The sequence below is a fragment of the Aquarana catesbeiana genome, linkage group LG07, assembly GCF_042186555.1.
Source record: "Aquarana catesbeiana isolate 2022-GZ linkage group LG07, ASM4218655v1, whole genome shotgun sequence".
In the NCBI taxonomy this organism is placed as follows: Eukaryota; Metazoa; Chordata; class Amphibia; order Anura; family Ranidae; genus Aquarana; species Aquarana catesbeiana.
This window is the reverse complement of record NC_133330.1, coordinates 96986042-97011880: the sequence shown is the minus strand read 5'-3', so window position 1 is coordinate 97011880 and position 25839 is coordinate 96986042. Positions and strand designations below refer to the sequence as shown.

The 25839-nt window shown below is 43.3% G+C and overlaps 1 protein-coding gene across 1 annotated transcript in view; it reads left to right on the top strand.

Moving 5' to 3' along the window:
* Positions 1–25612, top strand: part of LOC141102887 (uncharacterized) — a 78980-nt gene extending 53368 nt beyond the window's left edge. The window contains exons 5-9 of the mRNA XM_073591923.1: positions 1951–1993; positions 3968–4115; positions 8356–9263; positions 23872–23968; positions 25450–25612. Coding sequence (XP_073448024.1) covers positions 1951–1993; positions 3968–4115; positions 8356–9263; positions 23872–23968; positions 25450–25487 — 1234 coding nt within the window. The 3' untranslated portion in view covers positions 25488–25612. The remainder of the gene's footprint in view (positions 1–1950; positions 1994–3967; positions 4116–8355; positions 9264–23871; positions 23969–25449) is intronic.
* The last annotated feature ends 227 nt before the right edge of the window (positions 25613–25839 follow it).

Sequence of the window (25839 nt, the reverse complement as noted above, 5' to 3'; positions counted from 1 at the left end):
CACTGTTGCACATCACAAGTTGTTGTTTGAGACGTGAGAGCCTGAGAGGGACTTGCCTTGCCTAGCCCTGAGTAACCACTTCAGCTGCAGAAGATTTTCCCCCCTTAATGACAGGCCCATTTTTTTGCGATACAGCACTGCGTTGCTTAACTGACAATTGTGTGATGCTGTACCCAAACAATTTTTATTTTTTTACCACAAAGCTTTCTTTTGTTGGTATTTGATCACCCCTGCAGGGTTTTTTTTTTTTTTTTTTTTTTGCGCTATAAATAAAGGGTGGCAATTTCAAAAAACCCAATATTTTTTGCATATCATTCTTGGGCCCAGGCAGCACAATGTGTTGGGTCAGCCCCGATTGTAGTCCATTGTGTATCTAGCTGTTTGCCTGGTGTTTCACTTTAAAATGGCATAAACAGAGGCCAGTCTTCATACTAATCTTTAGTATACCTCCGCTATGGACACACTAATAGTGCTAGAAATTCTTAACCTTCTTTACAGCTGCAGCCCCAATATGTTATTAGAAACCCTATTGTATTGATCCAAGGAACTACATCTATCCTAATGTGTAAAATAACATTGGTTCCTAATATTTTCTATTTATTACTATAATGTGGATAAATTCATCATTCTTAAACAAATCATTTAAAAAAAAATCAAATGTCATCTAGGTGAAAAGTTAAGTTAAAAATGAATCTGAATAAAGCAGTGTCCATCTTGGTTCATATAGTCCATGCACATCCAAAAAGTGCTATATTCAAATATGGGGGGATTCTTAATTCAGTAAAATTCTCCTCCTTTGCTCCTCCTTGTTTCCCCTGACTTGCCAAAAACAGATGACTCATTGAGTCAAACAAGCACAACAGATGGATGGTCTCTCCTTTTATAAATTTCTTGGCTCAAAGCAGCATATTCATAACATAGGGAGTATGATGGAGATTTCTAGTGTAGTAGACTTAAAATATTAAAAGCATGTGTAAACCTCAAATGGCTGCCTTGGCATGCGGGTCGGCTGTAAAACGCTCGTCACTGACTGTGCTTGCTTGATGCGTTTCGCCCCTACCACTGAGCGTCTTCAGAAGCTGAGCCTCTGTTTATGCCAATGTGTGGACGCTTGCCAGCAGCCCAAAGAGGTGAGACCACATGCATGGGATCTCACTGGAACATGCTAAATTCAGTACTCCTAGGTACAATCCTCCAATATTGAAACCGAAAGCTGCAGTGTCCTGTAAAGGACATTTTGGTGTATGCACACAATCTTTGGTTTACATATAAACCTACATTATCAAAGGATTCCCAGAGCACTGCAGTAACTGCTTGCCTCATGACTAGTTTTTTGTGCAATTGAAACAATGGAAAGTGCAGGTTGTCACCGGGACAGGAAGTAAGATTCCCCTGTCAAGACTGAGAACTGAGTGAGGAAGAGCAGTTGTCAGTAGTCTAATGTTCTTTCTGCTGTTTAGCTAAGACTCAATCAGCTGCGTCTGCCAAGCGCTGCCTGCACCTATCATCTGATGGCTGAAAATGAGTATACAATATCCCATTGTCTAACTATAAAAAGAAATGCAAAAATTGCCTCCTAATTTTTATCCCTGAACATAAATAAAAATTTATATAAATCTTCAGTTGTACAGGGAAATTCTAAGTCCTCCATGACACAGCGGTGATTAGCTTGGTCTTCAGGATTCTAGTCATGTATGAAGACAGATGGCAGCCAGTAGAAGGTGCCCTTTTTTGTGTAAAACACAAATTCATGGATTGCTTTTAATTTATGAAATGGTAGATGAGGTAATCACAAGATTTGCTGCAAAGCCGTCAACCTCTTCAATGCATTAGGTCTTTTTTAACACCTCAATTTTCAGTGTAATGCTGTAGTTAAGAAAATGGGTTTTGCTGCAAGTGTTCTACTATAAATGTGGCTTTATATAATTTTTTTTTTTTTTTTCTCTGCAGGCATATTACCCATGTTGGTTTTAGCTCCATGTCCGGGCTAAATGTAAGTTCTCATATCATCATTAGTAATTTGAAGTGTATAGCAACTTGTTTTGGCTTTCACCATTTACTGAACTTTTGGTCACGGCCTTCCTCACTCTTTCACTGAGAATTTTCATGTGCTAAACTCCTCCTGGTTTTTGTTTTGCCACTCCACCCTATCTCACTGCTTGGCTAGGTGAGGGCAATGTATGGTCAGCCAAATGCTGCTGGTAATAGAGCAGACGCTGCCCAGCAAAAGCCTCAGTCCATGCACCAATAAGTCTAGAATGTCATTTTGGAATTCCTTGAGAAACTTTAAACAGGAGAGGGGTTAGGGCATGGGATACTCCAAAACACTGCGCAGTAACAAGAGGAAACTCTTATTGTTCCCATTCCAGGATTCTGTTGAAGACTGGGGAATGACCAATACTATGAGACCCTTTTTGAGCTGTCTCTCAAAGGGACAGGTGCACATTTTCCAGCTTTCTCTAGACAGTCTAGTGAGGGAGACCATTCTTCTCCAGACCCGATCTCTGTAGTCCCATAGCCAGCTCCTCAGGAAGATCACTCCAGGCCCTCAGCCCTGACACCTCAGCGACCTCAAGAGCAGATGCAGTCCACAGGCTACCTCAGGGGGGCAGAAGTCCCACCTAAAAGGCTTGAAACCCTACTGGGGAGAGAGCAGTCTCTCTCAGGGGGCTTCAGACTATTTTGGCCAGGTCATGATAAATATTAGGGGTGGTCATTTAAAGCTCCCTCACTATGTTCTGGAAGCTGCTCCCTTTACTATTGAAGGAACCAAAGAAAACATGTGCATAGCAGTCTATGCTATGGAGGTGTTACAAGGAAATTTACATTACACCACCTAAAGGGCTGCAAGTTGCAAATGCCACGTATCACTAGACTTATCACATCCCATGATGGCACACCTGAGACCTCTCACCTTTTGCTTTCATTGTCGGTATATAACTTGTGCTTCAGCTCCTGCATAGTGAAAGATTGATACTTCAGCACCTGCAGCCTCCTGGGGTGTGATGCAAAAACCCCAGGTGGCTTAAGGTACATCACCTGGACAAATGAAAAAGTGAGGGTCATAATGCTAAAACTATATATACAGATTTCAAAACATGAACATTCTTGGTGATTGTGTTATAGTGGGAAGTTGATGCTGAACTTGAGGTCTGCTCCCACAGCTCATAAGTAAATTGGTGAATTATAGGGCTAGTTTAACATCTGTGTGGTACATTTTCATGACCGTGCCTCAAAGATGCAGATTTTTAATGCACCACACAACAGGTTTGAAAAGTGGGAAGTTTATGGATTAATACTTGGATCCACTGACCAGGGATAAGTAGTTGGTGGACTTTTGACTTGCTTTACTGATTCACATACTGCTTTTAGCTCCATGATTTGTGTTATGAGGTTCAGTTGGTCTATGTTGGGCCATATTTCTCTTAAATGCGCATTGCCTTTCATAAACTCCCACTAAAAGGACTTGGTTTGTGTGGTGAATATGAAAATCCTGATCTTGCTGTTCTAAGAACTGTATTTGCTTCTGAAACCGTGGTGGTTTTTGTTTTTGTTTTTTATTACAGGCCTTGGTATGACAAATTTTTTGCCTTCTCTATGCTGAGAAGGACACCTTCTTTTCTAGATGGTGCACATTCCTAATTCCCAATAGGGGTAAAGCACACTTATTTTTATTTTATTTTTTTTTACACTTGAATCTTAACCAGCCATACAACGGGAGTTCTAGGCAGTTGGCTTGAAGGTACAACTTTGGATTTTTCAATTCCAGAAGTTTTAATATAAAGACTGCTTTTATGTGAGTAGAAGTTCTTATTGATCCTATACCAACTAGGCAGCTACTCTAGATGTCGAAGGAAGCTTTTAATATGGAAAACATGGCCATACCCCAGCAGTAATTTTTATTCTGTAGTTCAGAGCATCACGTGTATTTTCTCTCATGTCCTCACTTCAATATTTTTTTGTACAGCTGGACTCTGATGTAGACATGAAGGCACTGATCAGTCTGGCAGGTGTCCAGGAGGAGCATCTTGACAAGGAGAGTTCTCATACAATCTTCAGTATATTGAAAAAGGAAGGTACCATGGAGCATGCCCAGAAAATGCCAGGAAGGATGTGTATGTCTATAGGATATTTAAATGAATTGCCACTGTCATGTTACCCATGCACATGAGGTGTCTCTATCAGGGAGGTTATCTAAATTGGCATCTAACAAAACTAATTCATGGCCAGCTTAAAGTGTTAACCCAGATATATATATATATATATATATATATATATCTCTATGCCAGCCCCTCTATTAGAGCTAGGTATAGCACACTGTACCCACCTTTTTATAAAAACGAGGCACGTGAATACCAGTTTAGAGCGCTCTTCAGGCCAGTCACAGGACTCTGGATGGCTTCTGCAGGAGTTGTGACTAAGAGACAGACACGGAGCTGACAGCTGAGGGCAGAGCTGCAGGGACTGAGGGACATACACTGACCACAGTGGTCAGGGCTCAGCCCTGACTCTCATGGTCAGTGCAGAGGGGGGGGGAAGAGATACAGGAAGTCGCAGGCTCAGCGCCAGGTGCGTGGGGGTTTTTTGTTTTTTTGTTTAGAGGCAGATTGCACAAGCACTATGCGGTTTAATCTGCTTTAAGGAACCAGGATCTAAACTACAAACATGTTAGCTTTAACCTTACGGGAGGCTGGTTTTATGAGCGTGCTTTTACAGCGGACTTATTTTAGAGTGGTGTAATGTGCATGCACAATTCAAGCTTACAGATGCTGACCTAAATGGGCATTTTGGGCTGCATGCTTTTTGCTTTGGTGTGTGTGTTTGGATTTTTTGCTTCACCCAGGCTCATTGGCTTGGTGTCTGCTTATGTACAGTACCCATGGGCAGTGATCAGAAAAAATTTGTAACCTGTTTTGGTTACTGTCTTAAAGTAAAACGAGGCCTGAATGATTCCAAAAAAGTTTCCTTGCAACTAGGGCAAACAGCTTCCGTCTGACTAGGTGTATATTGGCAGAATGACAGGAATGTGACAGGGTTGTGTGGGTTTTGAAGTTGGCCTTTACAAACTGTAGTTACTGTGCAGAACCCTTGACTATGTTGGCAAGCCGTGAATGCAGTTAACTTAATTTTACATACCACATGTCAGGTTAGATTTTTAGTTGCCAATATGCGGTTGGGCAATTCTAATGACGTGTTCTGTTTTCAACGCGATTTTATTTTGTTTAGTAGGAACATTCCCATTCATCAGATTTGGTTTTGTAGAAGGAAGTTAATGTGGTCACTGCATGACTCCCTTGATGCTCCACTCCAGCCACTAATTTTAAGATATTTACCCTCACTACTTGGTCTGACACATTGCACCTGTACAGTAAATTGATATCTCCTAAATGGGCCAAAAGGCAGTTGGGTGGTTCTAATCCTTCCTTACTGTTCTGGGGACATAACGCTCCTGATACTGTCAAATAGCCAGGAAAAAGGGAAATCTCCCAAACTGCCATCAATTTGGGATGATAGGGTTTTAACTTTGGCACACACTTGTCAAGACAAAACAAGTCTTGCTGGAAAGCTTTTAAAATGATTAAGAACTTCAAAATCTATCCTTCAAAACTATGAAGTTCAAAGTATTCAGAACCCCTTCACTTCAAACTTGTGTTGCAGCGTGATATTTTACTTTTTTTTTTTTTTTTTTTTTTTTTTTTTTTTCCTCTCTTTATGCTCAGTACTCCAAAATGACAAAGTAAAAACAGCATTTTAGAAATGTCTGTTTGTGTTTTGTTTTTTTTTTTTTGTTATATTAAACAAAAAACAAAACTGCAATATGTAGACTTTAAAGTGATTGTAAACACTTTCCAATACCCAGTGAAGTGAATATAGTCGTCTAGCCTCAGGATACACAGGAATCAAACCAATCTCCCTACATAAGTTTTACATATATATCTGAATTCTTTGGAAAGTGCAGCTCGTGTTAGAAATCTTGTTTCCCCATTCAGCAGTGGGTGTGGAGTCTGAGCTTACACTGTGTGTGAGCTGATTGGAGGAAAGGCGCACACCCCCACTCCACATAGGCAGAGGAATGAAAGAACATGCAGAGCTGTACTCTGAATAGACAAGCTCTCTGCTTGTCTACCTATAAGCTCCCTCCCCAACACAAATTTTCAGCTGCTGTTATCTCATGTGTCTGAACGTATCAGAAGTGACTATTCTGATAACTGGAATGGAGCAGCCGAAAAAGACACGGCACTTAGAGCTTTGGAAAGAGCTGAGTAAACACTACAGATATACAGTTGGGTCCATATATATTTGAACAAAGGCACAATTTTTTAATTTTTCTTTTTTTTTTTTTTCAGGTATTTACCAAAACATATTCGTGCTATAGTTATATAATGTATATGGGCTGAAAGTGCACACTCTGAGGTTTAATTTGAGGGTATGTACATCTAAATTGGAGGAAGGGTTTAGGAATTGCAGCTCTTAAGAATGCCCCCCCCAAGGGGCCACAAGTAATTGGACAATTGAATCAAAAGATGTTTCATGGCCAGTTGGCTACTCCTTTTTTAGTTATTTATTCATCAATTAAGAAGATAAAAGGTCTGGAGTTGATTCTAAGTTGTAGTATTTGGAATTTATTGCTAGGAAATCTTATACTCTATGACATTAAAAAAAAAAAAGTTTACATTCACCTATCTGAGAGTCTGCGCTTCACATTAATTTGGATTGTTTCATTTTAATTTTGGCTCTGTATGCCACCAGAATAAAGTGTGAAAATTGTGCGGTGTCCAAATATATGGACCTAACTATGTGCTTAGTTCAAATTTCATGAATGTGGTTTACAACCACTTTAAGTATTCAGACCCCCTTATTTTGGTACTTTGTTGATACAACACCTTTGGCAGTAATTGCAGCCTCATGTCTTTTTGTGTATGACACAACAAGATTTGCACACCTGGATTGGGGCATTTTCTACCTTTCTTTACAAATCCCCTCAAACTGTCAGTTTTTCAAGTTTCTCCGGAGATGTTCAATAGGGTTCAAGGCTCTGGCTGGGCCACCCTAGGGAATTCAGGGCTGCCCTAAGCCACTCTTGTGTTGTCGTGGCTGTGTGCTTAGGATCATTATCTTGGCAGGTAAACCTTTTTGGTCCAGTCTAAAGGTGTTTTTTTTTGTTTTTTTTTTTATAGGGAGGTTTGTGACGTTCCAAATCATGTCCAATCAACTTATCACACGTGGACTCCAGTCAAGGTGTGGAAAGTTCTTGGCAATGAGAGAGAAATTGGAGGCACCTGAGCTAAAATTTCAAGTGTTGCTATGTATGTGTATTTTTATTCGGCACAGTGAATGTTTTGGCTTTTTATTTTTTTACTCTTTAAAAAAAAAAAGTTCCGGCCAATTTATGGTGTGTGCTGGCCAATAAGGGCTCTTTTCTGTATATTGAATGCCTAATGAATTGGCTAATGGTAGCTGGCACACTTGGGCTTAATTTTAATCCTCGTGCTATCCTATTTAAATCGGTGTGCAGTGAGATGCAGTTTAGCCCTAATGAGGAAGTCCGCTGAATGAAACCTGTCAGAGCGTAATCGCATGCAGACTGGAAGTGATGTAGGTTCGCTAGCCCAGATGTGATGTTGCTGCAAGGTGGTGAGACTCCTGTATTCCAGCTCACTGACAGGGAGCGGGTCGATTGATGGGTACTGGACGGTCATGTGTGTTTTTTGTGCAATATCAAAAGCCTGTGTCATTAAATACCAGGAGTGAATTTATTTTTGTAAAGCCATCTTTGCAGATCATGTAATTGTGAGGCAGTTTAGTCTGGTGAGTGAGCTGAGCCTCCTCACACTTTTGGGAGTGGTGATAACTTGTGCACACGCATTGTGGATGTTTTTTAAAATCGTGCTTTTTGAAGATATGTGGACACAACTTTTTCCTATTCACCTGTAAAGTGGTGAACTATGTAATTGGAACTGATCGAAGGACTTTCTTCTACACATTTAATTTGTGTATTATGATTTGTGTTTTTTCATGTGTTGCACCACCTAGGGTCTGTATTATTTTTTTAGAGACCATTTTAGCGTTGGGGCAGCAACACTTTTTAGTTGTACTCACTTATTTAGTGAGCTTTGTGTGTTTGTAGTTGGGTTTTAATTCTAAAAAATGTTTTCACTTTATACTGAGTGTAGATTGAAAAGGAAAAAATGGTTTTAAACAATTGTATCTAGCTGCAACATGACAAAAGTGGAAGGGGTCTGAATATTTTATGCATGCACTGCACATTATGTGCTTGAAGCATATTTTGGTCATTGATCAAATCTAAATCCTAAATTTTTGTTTTTTTGTTTTTTTGTTTTTTTTGTTTTTCAGCATCTGTGGAAAAGCCCAATACACGCACCAGACTCCGATCTTTGTCATCTTCTAGCATTACACCATCCAAAAAGAGGAAGAGTCCTAATAAACGGTTTCCACATGCAACTAAAATTGCAACAGCACTACCAGACCATACACCTTTCAACTATGTTCAGTCACTGAGCAAAGTCCCTCCATCCTCTTCTGCTCCATCTTCCAGCCACTTCTCAATGAGACTCCCTCCAGCTACGCCTCCTTATCTAAAAGAGTTGTCTCAGACTTTTTCCTGTATCCCTTCTGTTCATCCTCCATCTAAGGATATACCTGTGCTACCACCTCATCCCCAATTTATTTATGGAATAAATTCCAAAAACCTTGCACCCCATCCTATCTCATCGAGTAACGAAAAAACTCCTGCAATGGCTAGTTTTTCCTTGCCTCCTAATCCAAATAACATTGCAACTGAAGATGAGTCTTTGCTACAGTCTCAACATTCTTTCCCTCACTTTGGGAGAGATGTTACTGCCTCCCTTTCTCATATACCCAGCAATGAGTCTTCTGTTGTAAAATATGAAGACATTCCAACTCTTCCTGACCCCCCTGTGTTTGCTAAAAGTGTCAATTCAGAAACTGTTATCACTCCTCCCTTGTCTTCAGAATCTCTACTGAGTGCAGAGATAGCTCATGGAACTGTACCATCTGCTCCTATTCCATTTAAGTTACAATTTGACAACAACCAGACTCTACAGTCCTCCAAAGAACAATTATTGTGTAAGCGCTTGGACCCACCACTGAGTCCTCAGGCTGAGAATCTTGACAATGACTCTGCTTCAGAAGAACTGGTGGTTGCTAGTAAATATCTTGGTCAGCAAAATGAACAAACATTCTTCTTGGACCAAATCCGGCAGGGCGTGCAGCTGAAATCAGTAAGGTTTTAGCACGAGTCCCCCTGTATGTGTGTAAAATGGATCTATATCCATGTATACTAGAAAGTGTGTGTGTGCATACCTTCCTGCTTCCCCCCCCCCCTTTTTATTTAAAAAAAAAAAAAAAATCCTAATTTTACAGCATTTCTTCACACCTGCCTAAAAAAAAGTATATTTTTATTTAACCACTTGCTGCCCGCCCACCGTCAAATACCAGCTGGGTGGTGTGGCTCTCGTTCTGGGTAGATGTCATATGACTGCCTCCCAGAACGACCGATTTCACATGCCCACAGGGGCGCGTGGCGATGGTGGCCGCACCGTGTTGCTAGGACACAGCATGACCCTGATCTCTGTAAAGTGTCCAATCACCGCCGGTCACATGTAAAAACTGATGCCGGTAATCGGCGAGAGCTGCTCAGTGGCATATCCTCACAGGATATCTAGGGATGTATTTGGGGCACTGCTCATAAGTGCTTGCTATCGGTGCTGCCCATCAACGCCACCCCATCAGCGCCAATCAGTGAATGAGAAAAATTACTTATTTGCAAAATTTACTGACTTTTTTTCCAAAAAAAATCTCGCCAAAAGAGCTCTATTTGAAGAAAATAAAAATTTCACATGGTTGCAGTGTAGCATGAATGTGCAATTGTAATTCAAGGTGTGACAGCGCTGAAAAATGGCCTGGGCAGGAAGGGGGTTAAGTGCCCTGTATTGTGGTTAAAACAATTTACAAAATGCAAAGTGAGGAAACTGAAAAATTGAAATCAATCAATATTTGGTGTAACCACCCTTTTGGCTTCAAACATCATCAATTCTTCGATGTATACTTGCACACAATTTTTGAAGGCACTCAGCAAGTAGGTTGTTCAAACATCATGGAGAATAGGGATGAGCTTCGTGTTCGAGTCGAACCCATGTTCGACTTTAACATTGGCTGTTTGGTCGTTTGCCGAATTTTGAACGTTATGGGCCGTTCGCGCCAAATTCGTGTGGCGCGTCACGGCCCATAATTCACTGCGGCATTGCAGTGCATTGCTGGCTGATGATTGGCCAAGCATGCACTATGACCCGCATGCTTGGCCAATCACAGCGCCGTCGGTAGAGAGCTGTAATTGGCCAAAGCCAGGGTGGCTTTGGCCAATTATGGCTCAGGGGGTTTAGAACACTCCCCACACTATATAAGGCCGCCTGCACGGCGGCCCTGTGTAGTGTGTGTTCCGGCGTTGAAAGAGACAGACAGTGTTATTTCATTTGAGTTAGATAGATTAGGCAGGACAATCGGTGAGTTAGCTGCACTTAGTGTATTGTGCATATATATGCATCCCAGGTGTTTGTGTGTGTGTATGTATATATTATTCAGTTTAGCGCTAGATCCGTTCCTGTTATCATCTTACTGGCAGGCTTGTCTTGTTACAGTATTTACAGCTACCTAAAGAAAATTGCTGGTGGTCTTTTGATTCTATTAGTACCACAGTCCGGCAGCTAGACTATTTACAGTTAGTGCAGTGCGTCGTCCTCAGTGTTCAGCTAAACCTACAAGTTAGTGTAGTGAGACCTCTGCAGTGTTCATCTAAAGCTACAAGTTAGTGCAGTGCATCCTGCTCAGAGTTCAGCTAAAACTACAAGTTAGTGTGGTGCGTCCTCAGTGTTCAGCTGAACCTGAAAATAACTTTTGCGAGGTCTGCACAGTGTTCAGCTAAAGCTACCTGTAGAAGGTTGGTGGTGTTCTCATACTACAGGCAGGCAGTTGATTTTGCTAGCTGCAGTATCAGGATAGAGATGGAGAGATAGATCCCAGCTTAGTGCAGCTACAGGCCATTAGTATGTCTGGAAGGCCAAGAAGGAGAGGAAGACAGTCACAAGCCAATAAGAGGGCAAGCAGGCTCTGTGTCTAGAGCTGGTCGTGGAGACGGTGCATCCTCATCAGCATGTGGCCGTGGGACACGCTTGGCCTTTTTTTCGGCAGCTGGCTGTGTTGAGCCGCAACATGCGGAAGACTTGGTCGAGTGGATGACTAAGCCGTCCTCATCCTCCTCATCCTCTCACCCATGCTCAGGGTACTTTGTCTGGCAAAGCAGTGGCCTCTTTCCTTGGCTCAATGTCATCAGTGACTCCTTCCCTAGCCCCACCATGTCCTCCTGAGGAGTCCCTCGAACTGTTTGACCACAGTGTTGGGTACATGCTCCAGGAGGATGCCCAGCGTTTGGAATGCTCTGATACTGAGCTCGATGCAGGCAGTAACATGAGCACGGACAGAGGGGGTGCCCAAGAAGGACAGCAATCTGGCAGTCATGCTCCCCCTGCTGCAGCATACTGCCAGGTTTGCTCCAGTGATGAGGAGGGAGGGGATGATGAGGTCACTGACTCAACGTGGGTGCCTGATAGGAGAGAGGAGGAGGAGGCGGCACATCACCAACGAGGCAGGATGCCCTCCAGGGGCCAGCCTAAGGGCAGCACATTGACTGTATCACACCCCAAAGCTCCACATATGCAGGGCGCTTCTGTCTGTGCGTTATTCCAAAAGTTCTTTGGTGTGGGCCTTTTTTGAGATGAGTGCATCAGATCGCACCGCTGCTATTTGCAACATATGTCTCAAGCGTATCTCGCGTGGCCAAAACATCTCCCGCTTGGGTACCACATGCTTGACCAGACATGTTGACCTGCCATGCAGTTCGTTGGCAAGCGTATCTAAAAGACCCACACCAAAGAACAGAGGACCTCTCCTTGCTACTCTGCACTGAGAGGAATGAAGGTGTAGAATTGGGTGTCACAGCCAAGTACTTGTGGGCAATCTGCTTTTGGTACACCAACGTCAGATTGTACCAGGCAAATTTCCCTGCCTCAGCTGCTGCACCACCGAAAGAAGTTTGCTCCCAGCCATCCACATGCCCAGCGGTTGAATGCTAGCTTGGCAAAATTGCTAGCACTTCAACTGCTGCCTTTTCAGTTGGTAGACTCTGCCCCCTTCCGTGAGTTTGTGGAATGTGCGGTTCCTCAGTGGCAGGTACCCAAACGCCACTTTTTCTCACGGAAGGCGATTCCGGCTTTCTACCGGCATGTGGAAGGCAATGTCCATGCCTCGCTGGACAGGGCGGTCAGTGGTAAGGTGCATATTACCGCTGACTCATGGTCCAGCAGGCATGGACAGGGACGTTGCCTAAGTTTCACGGCGCATTGGTGACTCTGCTGGCAGCTGGGAAGGATGCAGGACAAGGTGCAGTAGTGTTGGAGGTTGTTCCGCCACCACGCCTCCAAAATGCCACTACTAATGATTGTGACACAGCTCTCTCCTCCACCCCCCCCTCCTCCATGGCCTCTTCCTGTGCTTTTTCCTCGGAACCAGCGGTGCTCCGTAGCCTTTCAAGGGGCTATGCAAGCACGCAGGCCAAAAGATGCCATGCGGTGCTTGAGCTGGTGTGCTTGGGGGGGACAGGAGCCACACTGGGGCAGAGGTTCTGTCAGCTTTGCAGGGGCAGGTTCAGAGGTGGTTGACGCCACGCCAACTTAAGGCAGGAATGGTGGTTTGCGACAATGGCACCAACCTCCTCTCTGCCCTCCGACAGGGACAAATGACCCACGTGCCCTGTTTGGCTCACGTCCTTAACTTGGTGGTGCAGCGGTTCTTGGGCAGGTACCCGGGCTTGCAGGATGTCCTGAGGCAGGCCAGGAAAGTCTGTGTGCATTTCCGCCGGTCATATAATGCCAGTGCTCGGCTGGCGGACCTCCCAAAAGGAGTTTAACCTGCCCAAGAACCGCCTAATCTGTGACATGCCCACCAGGTGGAACTCAACGTTGGCCATGCTGCAGCGGCTGCACACGTAGCAGAGGGCCATCAATGAGTACCTGTGCAACTATGGCACCAGGACAGGGTCAGGGGAGCTTGTTTTTTTTTTTTTTTCCCCCACGCCAGTGGGCCATGATCAGGGATGCATGCACTGTCCTGTCACCATTTGAGGAGGCCACGAGGATGGTGAGCAGTGACAGTGCATGCATCAGTGACACTGTCCCCCTTGTCCACCTGTTGGAGCACACGCTGCGTGGAATAATGGACAGGGCACTTGAGGCAGAACAGAGGCAGGAAGAGGACGACTTCCTTAGCTCTCAAGGCCCCCGTTATCCAGACAGTGTTCCTGCGTGCCAGCTGATCACACAGGAAGAGGACGAGGAGGAAGATTGTGTCAGTATGGAGGTGGAGCCTGGCACTCAGCATCAGCAGCAGTCTTTAAGGGATCAGTCCCAAGAAACATATGGACTTGTACATGGCTGGGAGGAGGTGGCTGCGGACCATGTCATCCTTGGTGACCCAGAGGACTCGGGACCGAATGCCTCAGCAAACCGACGCTGCATGGCCTCCCTGATCCTGCAAAGCCTGCAGAAGGATCCTCGTGTTTGTGGTATCAGGGAGAAGGACCAATACTGGCTGGCAACCCTCCTTGATCCACGTTACAAGGGTAAGGTTGCGGACCTTATCTTGCCATCGCAGAGGGAGCAGGGGAGGAAACATCTTCAGGAGGCCTTGCAGAAAGGTCTGTGCAATGCGTTCCCAGAGACTGGGAGGTTACAAACTCCTGTTTCTGGACAACGTGTTGCTGAGGCTTCGGTCAGTCAAAGGAGCGGTGAAGGTGGCCGTCTGACCGATGCGTTCAGACAATTTTTTTGGTCCGCAGCCCCAAGGTATGATCGGTTCCAGCAACCATCGCCAGCGTCCGTTTTACATGGTGCAGGAATACCTAGGGGCAAGATCTGACTTGGACACCTTTCCCACCGAAAATCCTCTGGGTTACTGGGTCTTGAGGATGGATCACTGGCCAGAGCTTGCACAGTATGCAATTGAGCTACTGGCCTGTCCTGCATCCAGCGTTCTTTCGGAACGCACATTCAGTGCTACTGGAGGCTTTGTAACTGATCACAGGGTGCGTCTGTCCACTGACTCGGTCGATCGACTGACCTTCATAAAAATGAATCAGACTTGGATCACCAGCTACCAAGCACCTGATGCTGATGTAACCGAATAATTTTTTTTTGAAATTTAGATCCCTTCAAAGACTGCCTATGCTGAGTGACTATCCCTGAGTAATTATCCTCTTCCTCCTCAATGATCACGCTGATAGCTCGTAAGAACATTTTTGTTTCTGGGTGCCACCACCAGTGCCTAAGGCCCAATTTTTCAGCCCCTGTTTAACAGGGGCGTGTAATTACAATTTTTGATGCAATACTTTGCAGCAGGGCTCGTTTCTGCGTTCCAACTAGAGTGTCTGTGAGGACTTACAGTGTTGTGGCACCACCACCAAAGGCCCAATTTTTCTGCCCTTGTTCAACAGGGGCATGTAATTACAATTCTTGATCTAATATTTCACAGCAGGGCCCATTTCTGTGCCCACCAAGAGCGAGTGAGGACTTTGGTGCTGGTGCCACAACACTAAGGCCCAATTTTTCTGCCCCTGGTCAATAGGGGCATGTAATTACAATTCTTGATCTAATATTTCACAGCAGGGCCCTGTGAGGGCTTACAGTGTTGTGGCCACAACAACACCTAAGGCCCACATTTCTGCTGAGTATATAAGGCAGGCCCCTACTTTCAAACATCTAACTTACAAATGACTCCTACTTGCAAACGGAAGGAGACAACAGGAAGTGAGATGAAATCTACCCCTAGGAAGGGAAATTCTCTCCTGTAAGAGTTAATATGGGAAAAACATTTCTCCTTTCCACTGATGCTTTCCAATCCTTGTTCCACAAAAAACCCCAAATTTTCAAAAAACATTTTGTCCTCCTTCAGAAGATTTCACCTCACTTTTTGTCCCAATGACAGACAGCAAAACAAATGTCACAGGGGTGATAACCCTTCCCTATGTTTTCCAAAAAGCTTAAAGATTTTTTGGCTGGAGCTAAACATGTTAAAAATGTACCTGTTCAAAATTACAAACAGATTCTACTTAACAACAAACCTACAGTCCCTGTCTTGTTTGCACCGCCTGTATACTGCTGTTCAGAGTATATAGGGCCTAGTGGCCCCACACCTTTCCTTATTTTAATTTGGGTGTGGGGTTCCCCTTAATATCCATACAAGACCCAAAGGGCCTGGTAATGGACTGGGGGGGTACCCATGCCAATTGTCTCACTGATTTTCATCCATATTGCCAGGACCCGACATTACATTAAACCCGCAAGCAGTTTTAAATGAGATTTTTTTTTTCCTTTAAAAATGACATTTTGTGCAGGGACTGTTCTAAAGACGGGAAACACGCGCCACTTTACAGGCATACTATAGACACCCCCCAGGTACGATATTTAAAGGAATATTTCAATTTTTTTTTTTTTTTTTTTTTACTTTAAGCATCATTAAAATCACTGCTCCCGAAAAACGGCCGTTTTTTAAAAGGTTTTTTTTGTATTGATACATGTCCCCTGGGGCAGGACCCGGGTCCCCAAACCCTTTTTTAGGACAATACCATGCAAATTAGCCTTTAAAATGAGCAATTTTGATTTCGAACGTTCGAGTCCCATAGACGTCAATGGGGTTCTAACGTTCGTGCAAATTTTCGGTCCGTTCGCAGGTTCTGGTGCGAACCGAACCGGGGGGTGTTCGGCTCATCCCTAATGGAGAACTATCCGCAATCTTCTGTGGATGTAGGCTGCCTCAAATCCTTCTCTCTTCATATAATCCAACACTCTCTGTTGAGATCATGGCTTGTTGGGGGTCAAACGTTACTTCGGGGCTCTTTGTTCATCTTTACGCTATAGTTCTTAATGACATTAGCTGTATGTTTGGTTCTATTGTCCTGCTGCAGTATACATTTGGGTCCCATCACATGCCTCACTGATAGTATGGCATTATGGATAAATATCTTTAAGTATTTATCAGCTTTTAGGACATCATTCACAGGGGAATGTTGCGGACCATAGATGCAGTGGTTGGCCAAGGTAACTTAATGCAGCAGATGAAACACTTCATACTTGCTTCCCTTCATCAGAAGATGTCGTGCCATCAGGACAGAACTGGCAGAAACCAGTGGAACCTAGGTACACCATCTGTCAGTCTGACCAGAAGTGGTCTTCATAGAAGAACTGCACCCAAGAAGCCTTAACTTTTGACATGGAAATTAGGCTAAGCGACTAAACTATGCACAAAAACATAGCAACTGGGGTGCAGGAAAATGGCAGCAGATACTTGGACTGATGAGTCAAAACTTGAAATATTTGGCTGTAGCAGAAGGTAGTTTGTTAGCAAAGGGCTGGAGAGCAATACAATAAGTGTACGCAGGCAACAATGAATCATGGTGGAGGTTCCTTGCAAGTTTGAGGCTGCATTTCTGCAAATAGAGTTGGAGATTTGGTCAGGCTCAATGGTGTCCTCAATGTTCAGAATTACAGGCAGATGCTTGTCCATGCCATACCCTCAGGGAGTCATGTTATTGGCCCCAAAATGATCCTGCAGCAGGACAACTAACCCGATCATACAGCCAATGTCATTAAGCACCATCTTCAGCACAAAGACTAAGTCCTGGAAGTGATGGTTTGGCCCCCCCACCGAGCCCTGATCTCAACCTACATTTTATCTGGGATTTCATGAAGACAAACTGATTTGAGGCAGCCTACAGCCACAGAAGATCTGTGGTTGGTTCTCCAATGTTTGGAACAACCTGCCTGCTGGGTTCCATTTTTTTTTTTTTTTTTTTAACTGCATTCAAACCAGCATTAATTCTTCTAGGTATGCTTGCAAAGGGTGGTCACACAATTTGATTAAAATTTCTCTTCTGCTCATTAACTTCTCCATTTTGGAATATAATACGATTTCTTATCGTGTTCCTAATTTACGTGTGTGTGTGTGTGTGTGTAAATTGTATTATGTTAATCTCTCAAATAGTATACCTCTCACATTTTTGTGAATTATCTTTTTTTCATGTGACACTGAAGAAATGACGCTTTGCTACAATGTAAAGTAGTGAGTGTACAGCTTGTATAACAGTGTAAATTTTCTGACCCCTCAAAATGACTCAACACAGCCATTAATGTCTAAACTGCTGGCAACAAAAGTGAGTACACTCTTAAGATAATGTCCAAATTGGGCCCAAAGTGTCTATTTTGTGTGGCCACCATTATTTTCCAGCACTGCCTTAACCCTCTTGGGCATGGAGTTCACCAGAGCCTCACAGGTTGCCGCTGGAGTCCTCCTCCACTCCATGGCAACATCAGGGAGCTGGTGCATGGTGGGGACCTTGCACTCCTCCACTCTGTTTTGCGTATGCCCCACAAATGCTCAATAGGGTTTAGCTCTGGAGACATGCTTGGCCAGTCAATCACCTTTACCCTCAGCTTCTTTAGCAAGGCAGTGATCATTTTGGAGGTGTGTTTTGGGTCGTTATGTTGGAATGCTGCCCTGCGGCCCAGTCTCCGAAGGGAGGGGATCATGCTCTAATTCCGTAATGTCACAGTACATGTTAGCATTCATGGTTCCTGCAATGAACTTTAGCTGCCCAGTGCAGGCAGTACTAATGCAGCCTCAGACCATGACACTCCCACCACCATGCTTGACTGTAGGCAAGACGCACTTGTCTTTGTACTCCTCACCTGGTTGCCGCCACACACGCTTGACACCATCTGAACCAAATACGTTTTTATTTTGGTCTCATCAGACCACAGGACATGGTTCCAGTAATCCATGTCCTTAGTCTGCTTGTCTAAAGCAAACTGACTGCAGGCTTTCTTGTGCATCAGCCTTAGAAGAGCCTTCCTTCTGGGATGACAGCCATGCAGACCTATTTGATGTAGTGTGTGTGGCGTATGGTCTGAGCACTAACAGGCTGACCCCACCCCTTCAACCACTGCAGCACTGCTGGGAGCACTCTTACATCTATTTCCCAAAGACGACCTCTGGATATGACGAGCACATGCACTCAACTTCTTTGGTCAATCATGGCGAGGCCTGTTCTGAGTGGAACCTGTCCTGTTAAACTGCTGTATGGTCTTGGCCACCGTGCTGCAGTTCCGTTTCAGGGTCTTGGCAATCTTATAGCCTAGGCTATCTTTATTAAACATGTGCAATTCGTTTCAAATTAGTTTTTTAACAAAATATCCAAATTAACGAAAACCTGTTTAACAAATTTTTACGAATATTCATAAATTCGAAAATTTTGTAAATTTGTTCACTTGTACATTCGGAAATAACCTAATTTATTACTAACTATTCAATTATAGGTATTGTAATTCTTTCAAATTTGGCTGTTGGTGAACGTAACGAATATGAATTTATCCAAAGTCATGAATTATCCGAAATAACGAATGCCGCATCTAAACGAATGAAATGTAATGAATTAATAAAAATAATAAACTATTTATTATTTGTTCCATTTGTTTAGATGCAACATTTGTTCGGATAAATTCATATTCGTTACGTTCACTAACATCCAAATTTGAATTAAATTACAATACCTATACCTAATTTTAATAGATACTATTTCAGATTTTCTAATTTTGAATTTCCAAATTTGTGAATTTACGACTATACAAATTTTCTAATTTATGAACTTACAAAATTTATGAATTGCAATCATAACGAATGACCCGAAAAATGAAAAAAAAATCCCGAAAAATAACATTTTTGGCAGTGCACATGTCAAGCAACAATTCATTTTTTTTTTTTTTTTTTTTTTTCAGATCCTCGGTTCTTTGCCACGAGGTGCCATGTTGAACTTCCAGTGACCAGTATGAGTCAGAGCAATGACACCAAATTTCACATCTGAGACCTTGTAACATTGACAAGTCACAACACCGGGGAGGGAAAAAGACTAATTGAGCCCAATTTGGACATTTTCACTTAGGGGTGTACTGACTTTTGTTGCTAGTAGTTTAGACATTAATGGCTGTGTTATTTTGAGGGGACAGCAAATTTACACTGTTATACAAGCTGTACACTCCCTACTTTACGGCAAAGTGTCATTTCTTAAGTGTTGTCACTTGAAGATGTAATAAAATATTTACAAAAAAATGTGAGGGGTGTGCTCTTGTGAGATTATGTATGTTCAGGCTAATCATTACCTGCTGGGTTATACTTCATTAGGTGAATGGACACTGGTAGACCAAAGGTCTTCAGATAGGAAGTGATCCCCCTATAACCCCTCCCATACAGGAAGCTTATTTAAGCTGTGTATGCCAAACACGTGGTGCTTCCAGAAGGCAGCTGTGGGACACAAAGCAGGCTCTGAACAGATACATGCAGTGGTTCATTTCTCCTTACCTGTGTCGAGGGGTCAACAGGTGTTTGGCAGGCTAAAGGTCCTTAGCAGGATTGTTGCATAGGGGCTTGGTGAGCCCTATTAAAGCGTCTCCCTTTTTTGAGGTGTTTTAACTACACCAAAGTACTGTTTGCAGCATTGAATGCCTTCCAAAAAGTAGTGAGACTAACACCACAGGGAAGGGCACACCTTTGTCATCAGCAGTTCCTGATAAACCTAGTCGTATCCTTAGTGTTGTATCCCCTGAAAGACCAGAGGCTCCCGGGCAAACTGAGCCGCTGTGCCTATCTGGTATTGTGCCTACAGTCAACGCTGCTGTTTCACCCTTTATCATTAAGGATAAACTGTCCTCAGCCGTAGCCGGGTTAGAGCACAGGATTGTCGGCATGATTTCCTCCATCCCGCGGGGTGGCAGGAAGCGTGACAGATCCCCCCCTCACCGGAGTCTCCTTGTCTGGAGCAGGAATGGGTTGAGGATGGGGATGAGCTTAAAGCTCAGGATTCAGAGGAATTCTCGGCAGATGAGTCTGCTTCTGAGCAATCTGGACAAGATGTCCACTCGATGTCTGCCTCTCAGTAGCAGAGTTTTTTTTATTCCTGACTCTGACCGAAATGGATTTTTCTGCCTTTAAGTTGCCTCTTGCAGAGGTGACTGAGCCCCCCTGGTCCTCTTTGGGCTCTCCAAGACCTTTTCAGGTCGCACAGACTTTCCCACTACACTCCCTGTTGGAACAGGTGGTGTATGCTGACTGAAACATCCTGACAGGACTTTTTTGCCTCCTAAAAATTGTTTTTTTTTTATACCCCATGGATGAAAAGTTTGTCTAAAAATGGAGCATGCCAGCCGTAGATGCAGCAGTCTCTTCCTTAAAGAACTTAACTTGTCCAGTAGATAATGCACAGGGATTGAAAGACCCTGTTGACAAGAATTTGGAGTTTTTAAAGGCCTCCTTTTCTTTGGCCAGTTCAGCTATTCAGCCAGCTGTTGCAGCAATTGGTATTTGCCAGTCCGTAAAGGATTAAGTCAAACAGCCAGATAGGCCTAACCAGGAGGATGATCTGCCTGAAAGTAAGACAGATATTCCTCGAGTGCTGTTTTGCTGTTTATGCTTTAAGGGATTCAATACAGCAGGTTTCTTGTCTGGCTCTCGTCAGTACATATGCGCAGACTTTTATGGCTTAAGAACTGGTCAGCTGAGCTTCCTTGTAAAAAGCTATTGGTAGGTTTCCCGTTTCATGGGGAACGTTTATTCAGTGATCAGTTAGACAAATCTATACCCAAAAGATTTCCGGAGGGAAGAGTTCCTGTGAAGAAAAGTACCAAACGTCACACTTTTAAAAACCCAGGGACTGCTTCCTCAAATGTCTCATCAGGGCGGTTTTGCCACCAACAGGGTGCTAGGGCCAGGGGCAAGCTGCAAGGCCAGGACCAGAAAAGGCCCTGGGTCCAAAATTCTAAACCCAGCACCAAACGCTCCTTTTGAAGGGACGCCCCCACTCCATCGGGTGGGGGGAAGGCTGCCGAGCTTTGCGGACATTTGGAAAACAATTCACGGAGTGGGTCACCTCAATTATATCTTGCGGTTATGAGGGTTGCCCCCCAGAGGTTTCTAAGATCTAGCGTTCCCTTGGTTCCTCCAAAAAGAAGCATATTGCTTCAGGCACTACATCAAGGAGTGATTGTAGAGGTTCCGGTATCTGAAAGGGGCACAAGGTTTTACTCAAACCTGTTTACAGTTCAGAAATCAAACTGGGACACAAGGCTCATTTGGGATCTAAGGTCCCTGAACAAGTATCTATTGATACAATCCTTTCGGATTGAGTCTGTCCACTCAGTAGTAACCTCACTCCAGAGGGGGGACTTTTTAGCCTCCATCGATGTATAAAGGTACGTGCAAGTACGCATCCTATCTTTCAGCCTCATCAGAGGTTCCTACATTTTTCAGTAGAGGAATGTCACTTTCAGTGGGTGGCTCTACCCTTCGGGCTTGCTACAGCTACCCAGGTGTTCACAAAGGTCCTAGCACCAGTACTGGGTCTTTTAAGGGCCCAAGGGATCCTGGAGCTTGGGTATCTGGATGACGACCTGCTCAGATATCACTCAGTAGTGGCTCTAGAACAGAACATAATATCCACAGTGAGGTGTTTGAGCTGGGCTCAAGGCTGACTTTGGCATTTATGATCCAGCCTAAGCTTTTCAAAGCCTAAAATATTTAGGTCTGATTCTAAACGCTGTCCAAGCAAGAGTATTCCTGCCACTCGTAAGGATCGGTGGCCTGAAGGATCAGGGGAGTCAAATGGCACCAGACAACCCTCCATTCGGCTCTGTATGAGTCTTCTAGGGAGGATGGTATCCTCCCTCGAGGCAGTGCCCTATGCCCAGTTCCATTCCAGGCCTTTACAACAAGACATCTTGTTAGCTTAGAACAGAGGAAGAAAAGCACTTGGTTATCCAATGTGCTTATCTCCTCAGGCATGCTATACTGGTGGTTGCAGGATCAGAACCCACAAAAGGGAAAATACTTTCTCCCGGTAACTTGGAGAGTACTGACCACAGATGCCAGTCTCTCAGGCTGGGGGGCGACCCTAGATGGGCTCACAGCCCAGAGGAAATGGTCAGGGACAGAGCAGACCCTGCCCATCAACGTCCTAGAATTACAGGCAGTATGTCTGGCCCTATGGTCCTGGATGGTGGAGCTTCAGGACTGCCCCATCAGGGTTCAGGCCAACAATTCCACGGCAGTGGCCTATATAAACCAACAAAGTTGGATTTTACAGGTAAGTATGACTTAAAAAAAAAAAGTGTATGTATGCATGTATGAAATTTAGTATGTATGTTTCATTTTCTAATGGGGGGGGGGAGGGGGAAATAAACTGTAAAATTTTTGCAGACTTTGCTTACACCCCGAGTCTGAGCGATGTTATATATATATATATATATAATTTTATTGCTAAATTTCAAGATTGGATAATTAGAGGTTGCACACTTTGATCTGTTTTGTAAAAGTAGGCTAAAAATACGGGGTTTTTTTTTCCCCAAAGTTTAATTACTTTTATTGGGAAAAACTAGAAATCAGACTTAAAATACTATTAAAACTATACACTAAGATTAATAGGTAATGATAGGCAAAACATGTGTTTTATTCAACTTTGAATGATGCAATCACTTGTTTTGTTCGCTTGGTGATGACTTTTCTGTGATGCTCGACTACCCTCAACAAGAAATTTTTTTGTTCATCACTGACCGATTTTGTTATACTTCTTTCCTCTTTCTGCGGTATCATTGACAACCTTAAGAGTGTTCACATGGCTTCTTAGAGAATCACTGCAGTATTCTATCGCGTCGTGGATCCCAAACGATTCAAAGAACATCTTTGTTTTGTTAGTAACGAAATGGCTCAGGTCTCTTCCTTCAAAAACCATGTTTTTACCCTCTAATCGTTTCACTTCCCTTTTTTTCTTTTCAGGTTTGGTTTCTAAATTTTTAGTCATATTTTCCTTAACAGCCTGAGTAATACGTTCGTCCAAAAAAGCCAATCCTACTATTGTTTGACAGATCCCAAAGGTGTCTCTTAGCAACTGTGAGCACATTTTTTGACATCTGCATCTAGGTAAGTGCTCAAAAGCTGTAGCATATCCAAATCGACTTACGATTGCCTCATGTCAAAAGCGAACATATGAGGCTGAGAAAATGTGCCACCTGTTTCCTTCCAATTGTTGAATATTCAACTGTTTAGTGAAGGACAATTTTAAGTGCATATATTGCCTTTGCCATCCACCTTGCTTGATGCAGTGCCCCTGGGATCCTGAAACTGAAGTTGTTTTTAGACCAACCTCCTAGGTACAGGAGTGAGTTGTAATCACACTTTGTAGTCTTCTCTTGGATGACTTCTGTCTTTTAGGACATTTTTGGATGTAGTTGAACGTTTTCACTCGTTCTTCTAGAAAGCCTTGAACGGGACTTTCTTCATCCAGCATTGTTGTATATGACTTATCAAGTGAAGCCCACAGACTTTGCTTTGATAAACTGATCAATGTGTGCATCCCTTAAGTATTATCCAATCTTCTTGAAATTTGGTATATATCTTTTACATCAGACTCGGGACGTAAGCAAAGTCATATGAAAATCACATCTTTGAAAAAATGAAACACACTGGGGGTCCATCTGGGCTTGCCATCATTTGATGCTAGTTCTACTAACTCAAATGTTCAACCTCCGAAATGGAGACTGGGGTAAAATTCACTAGTGTACTTGGAGTAGGCTCAGCTTCACCCTTCTAGACCTAATGACTGCTTCTATTAAAGCTTGTGTGGTGGTGCGTCCTGGCTAAGTCTCCCCCCATGTCAAATTTTTCTAATCTGCTTTGTTCTAGGTCGGCCAGAATCTAAAAGTGGAGTCTGAGTGCTCCAGCATTGTTGGTGCTTTAAGGGCAGTCATTCAGAGAAGGCACAAAGCTATACATTCCTCAGGTATGACTTTTGCTATGGATGATCCATAACCTCATAAGATTGGCTAAATGCTGTATACTAATTATATACTGTTTGCCATAAGATTTTAACTTGGTGAAGAAACCATTGCAGCTTCTACAGCCAGATGTGCATATTGTCTGGACTGTACAGATCTAAAATGAAACCAGACAGAATAAACTTTTTACGCCAGTATCTGCATTCACTTTGTATGAACTTCTTGCACTTGCCTATACAGTAGCACTCAGAGGGAAGGTCCCTGCCAATTAGATGTGCTGCATTGCATGCAAATATGCTAACAAGACTGACTGGAGGAGAAGTTGTTATCTGTTTGCTGCTTCTTTACTGTCCAGCAGTAATGGGGGTATGATACCACTGCATTAGAGGCTGTTGAAGTACCACTTCTCCATTCCCTCTGTACAGTGGTCCTCAACACCGTGCCACCCACAGAAGGGAGGGTTAACTGCACCTGCCTACATGCTGCCTTCAAAATTACCCTAGAATGGTTATGTGGCCTTAAGCCTCATACACACGATCGGATTTTCGGCAGGGAATTGTGTGACAGACTGTTTGCCTAAAATCTGACTGTTGGTACGCTCCATCAGACAATTGTTGGCCAACTTTCCGCCAACAAATGTTGGATGGCAGGCTAGTAAACTTTCAGCAGACAACAGTCTGTTAGATTTTGTGTGTACACAAGTCCGTAACACAAGTTGAAAGTACAAACACGCATGCTCAGAATCAATGCTCACCAAACACGACATTAGCAGAAGGTGCCCAAAGGGTGGTGCTCAAGAGCTGAAATCCCTCGTAGTACATCACTACGTTCATGTTTGTTGGCAACAATTGTGTACCGTTTGTATGCAAGACAAGTTCACGGCACACGCCCTTCAGTAAAAAGTCTGATGCTTTGTTGGCCAACAATCCGATTGTGTGTACGAGGCTTAAGACTGGCATATCTACCTGAACAGCATGGGATAAATCAAAGATCACAGGTACAGTGCCCTATATTTATACCCTGCTAACACTTGGGTGTAGTGTAAAAGAGCATTTTTCTTTTTGCCTATGTTTCTGCAACTGCAAAATGTGCTTGCGGTGCCACAATTTCTCAATGGTGCCCCAAACACGGGTAGCAGTTATGCGGTTTCCACATGAGAAAATGTACTTGGTTCTTGTCCAAAATTTGGTACATGACCTTTTAGTGTTTTTGTAGTGGATGGGGTTGATTTGTGAAGGGGGAATTGAGCAGTTTACACTTGCAGGGAAATTATGTAGCTTGGTGGATGAGGTGTGACTCCTGACTTCCATCAGTCGATCGTGTGTGATGATTTTGATGTTAGCTTAGTAAATGTGGTAACTTCACTTTGCAGGAAAATTGTCCCTTTTTTGTAAAGTGAACACTATAGTTATAGTTAAGTGTACTTATTGCTGTGTTTTTTTTTTTTTGTTTTTTTTTTTTTTTGTTTTTTTTTCCCCTATTCTAGATGATGAAGATGATGTGGAGGAAGAATGGGAGGACTAGGCATTCACTATACTGTGAAATACATTGTGGCTTTTGAGGTGTCTGTTTTTTGTTGTATGCTATTTATGTAGATTTTTTTATGTGCTAAAAAAACTGTTTATAATAAAGATGAATAATGTACACTGTAGCATAAATATTTTGGGTCTGTATCTGTTGCACTTGGCACAGAATAGTGCTGTATTTTATAAATGGTTGGCTTACTCAGCTTTATTAAGCTTTGTTGCGAGCACTCTATTTACTGTTGTGGCACTAAATGAAAGTATAGTGTGCCATATACAGTACTACATTCTGTGCTGTATAATTACCACTGGTAATTTGCGTTCATTGCAATTTTTGTATTGATCCAACAGTT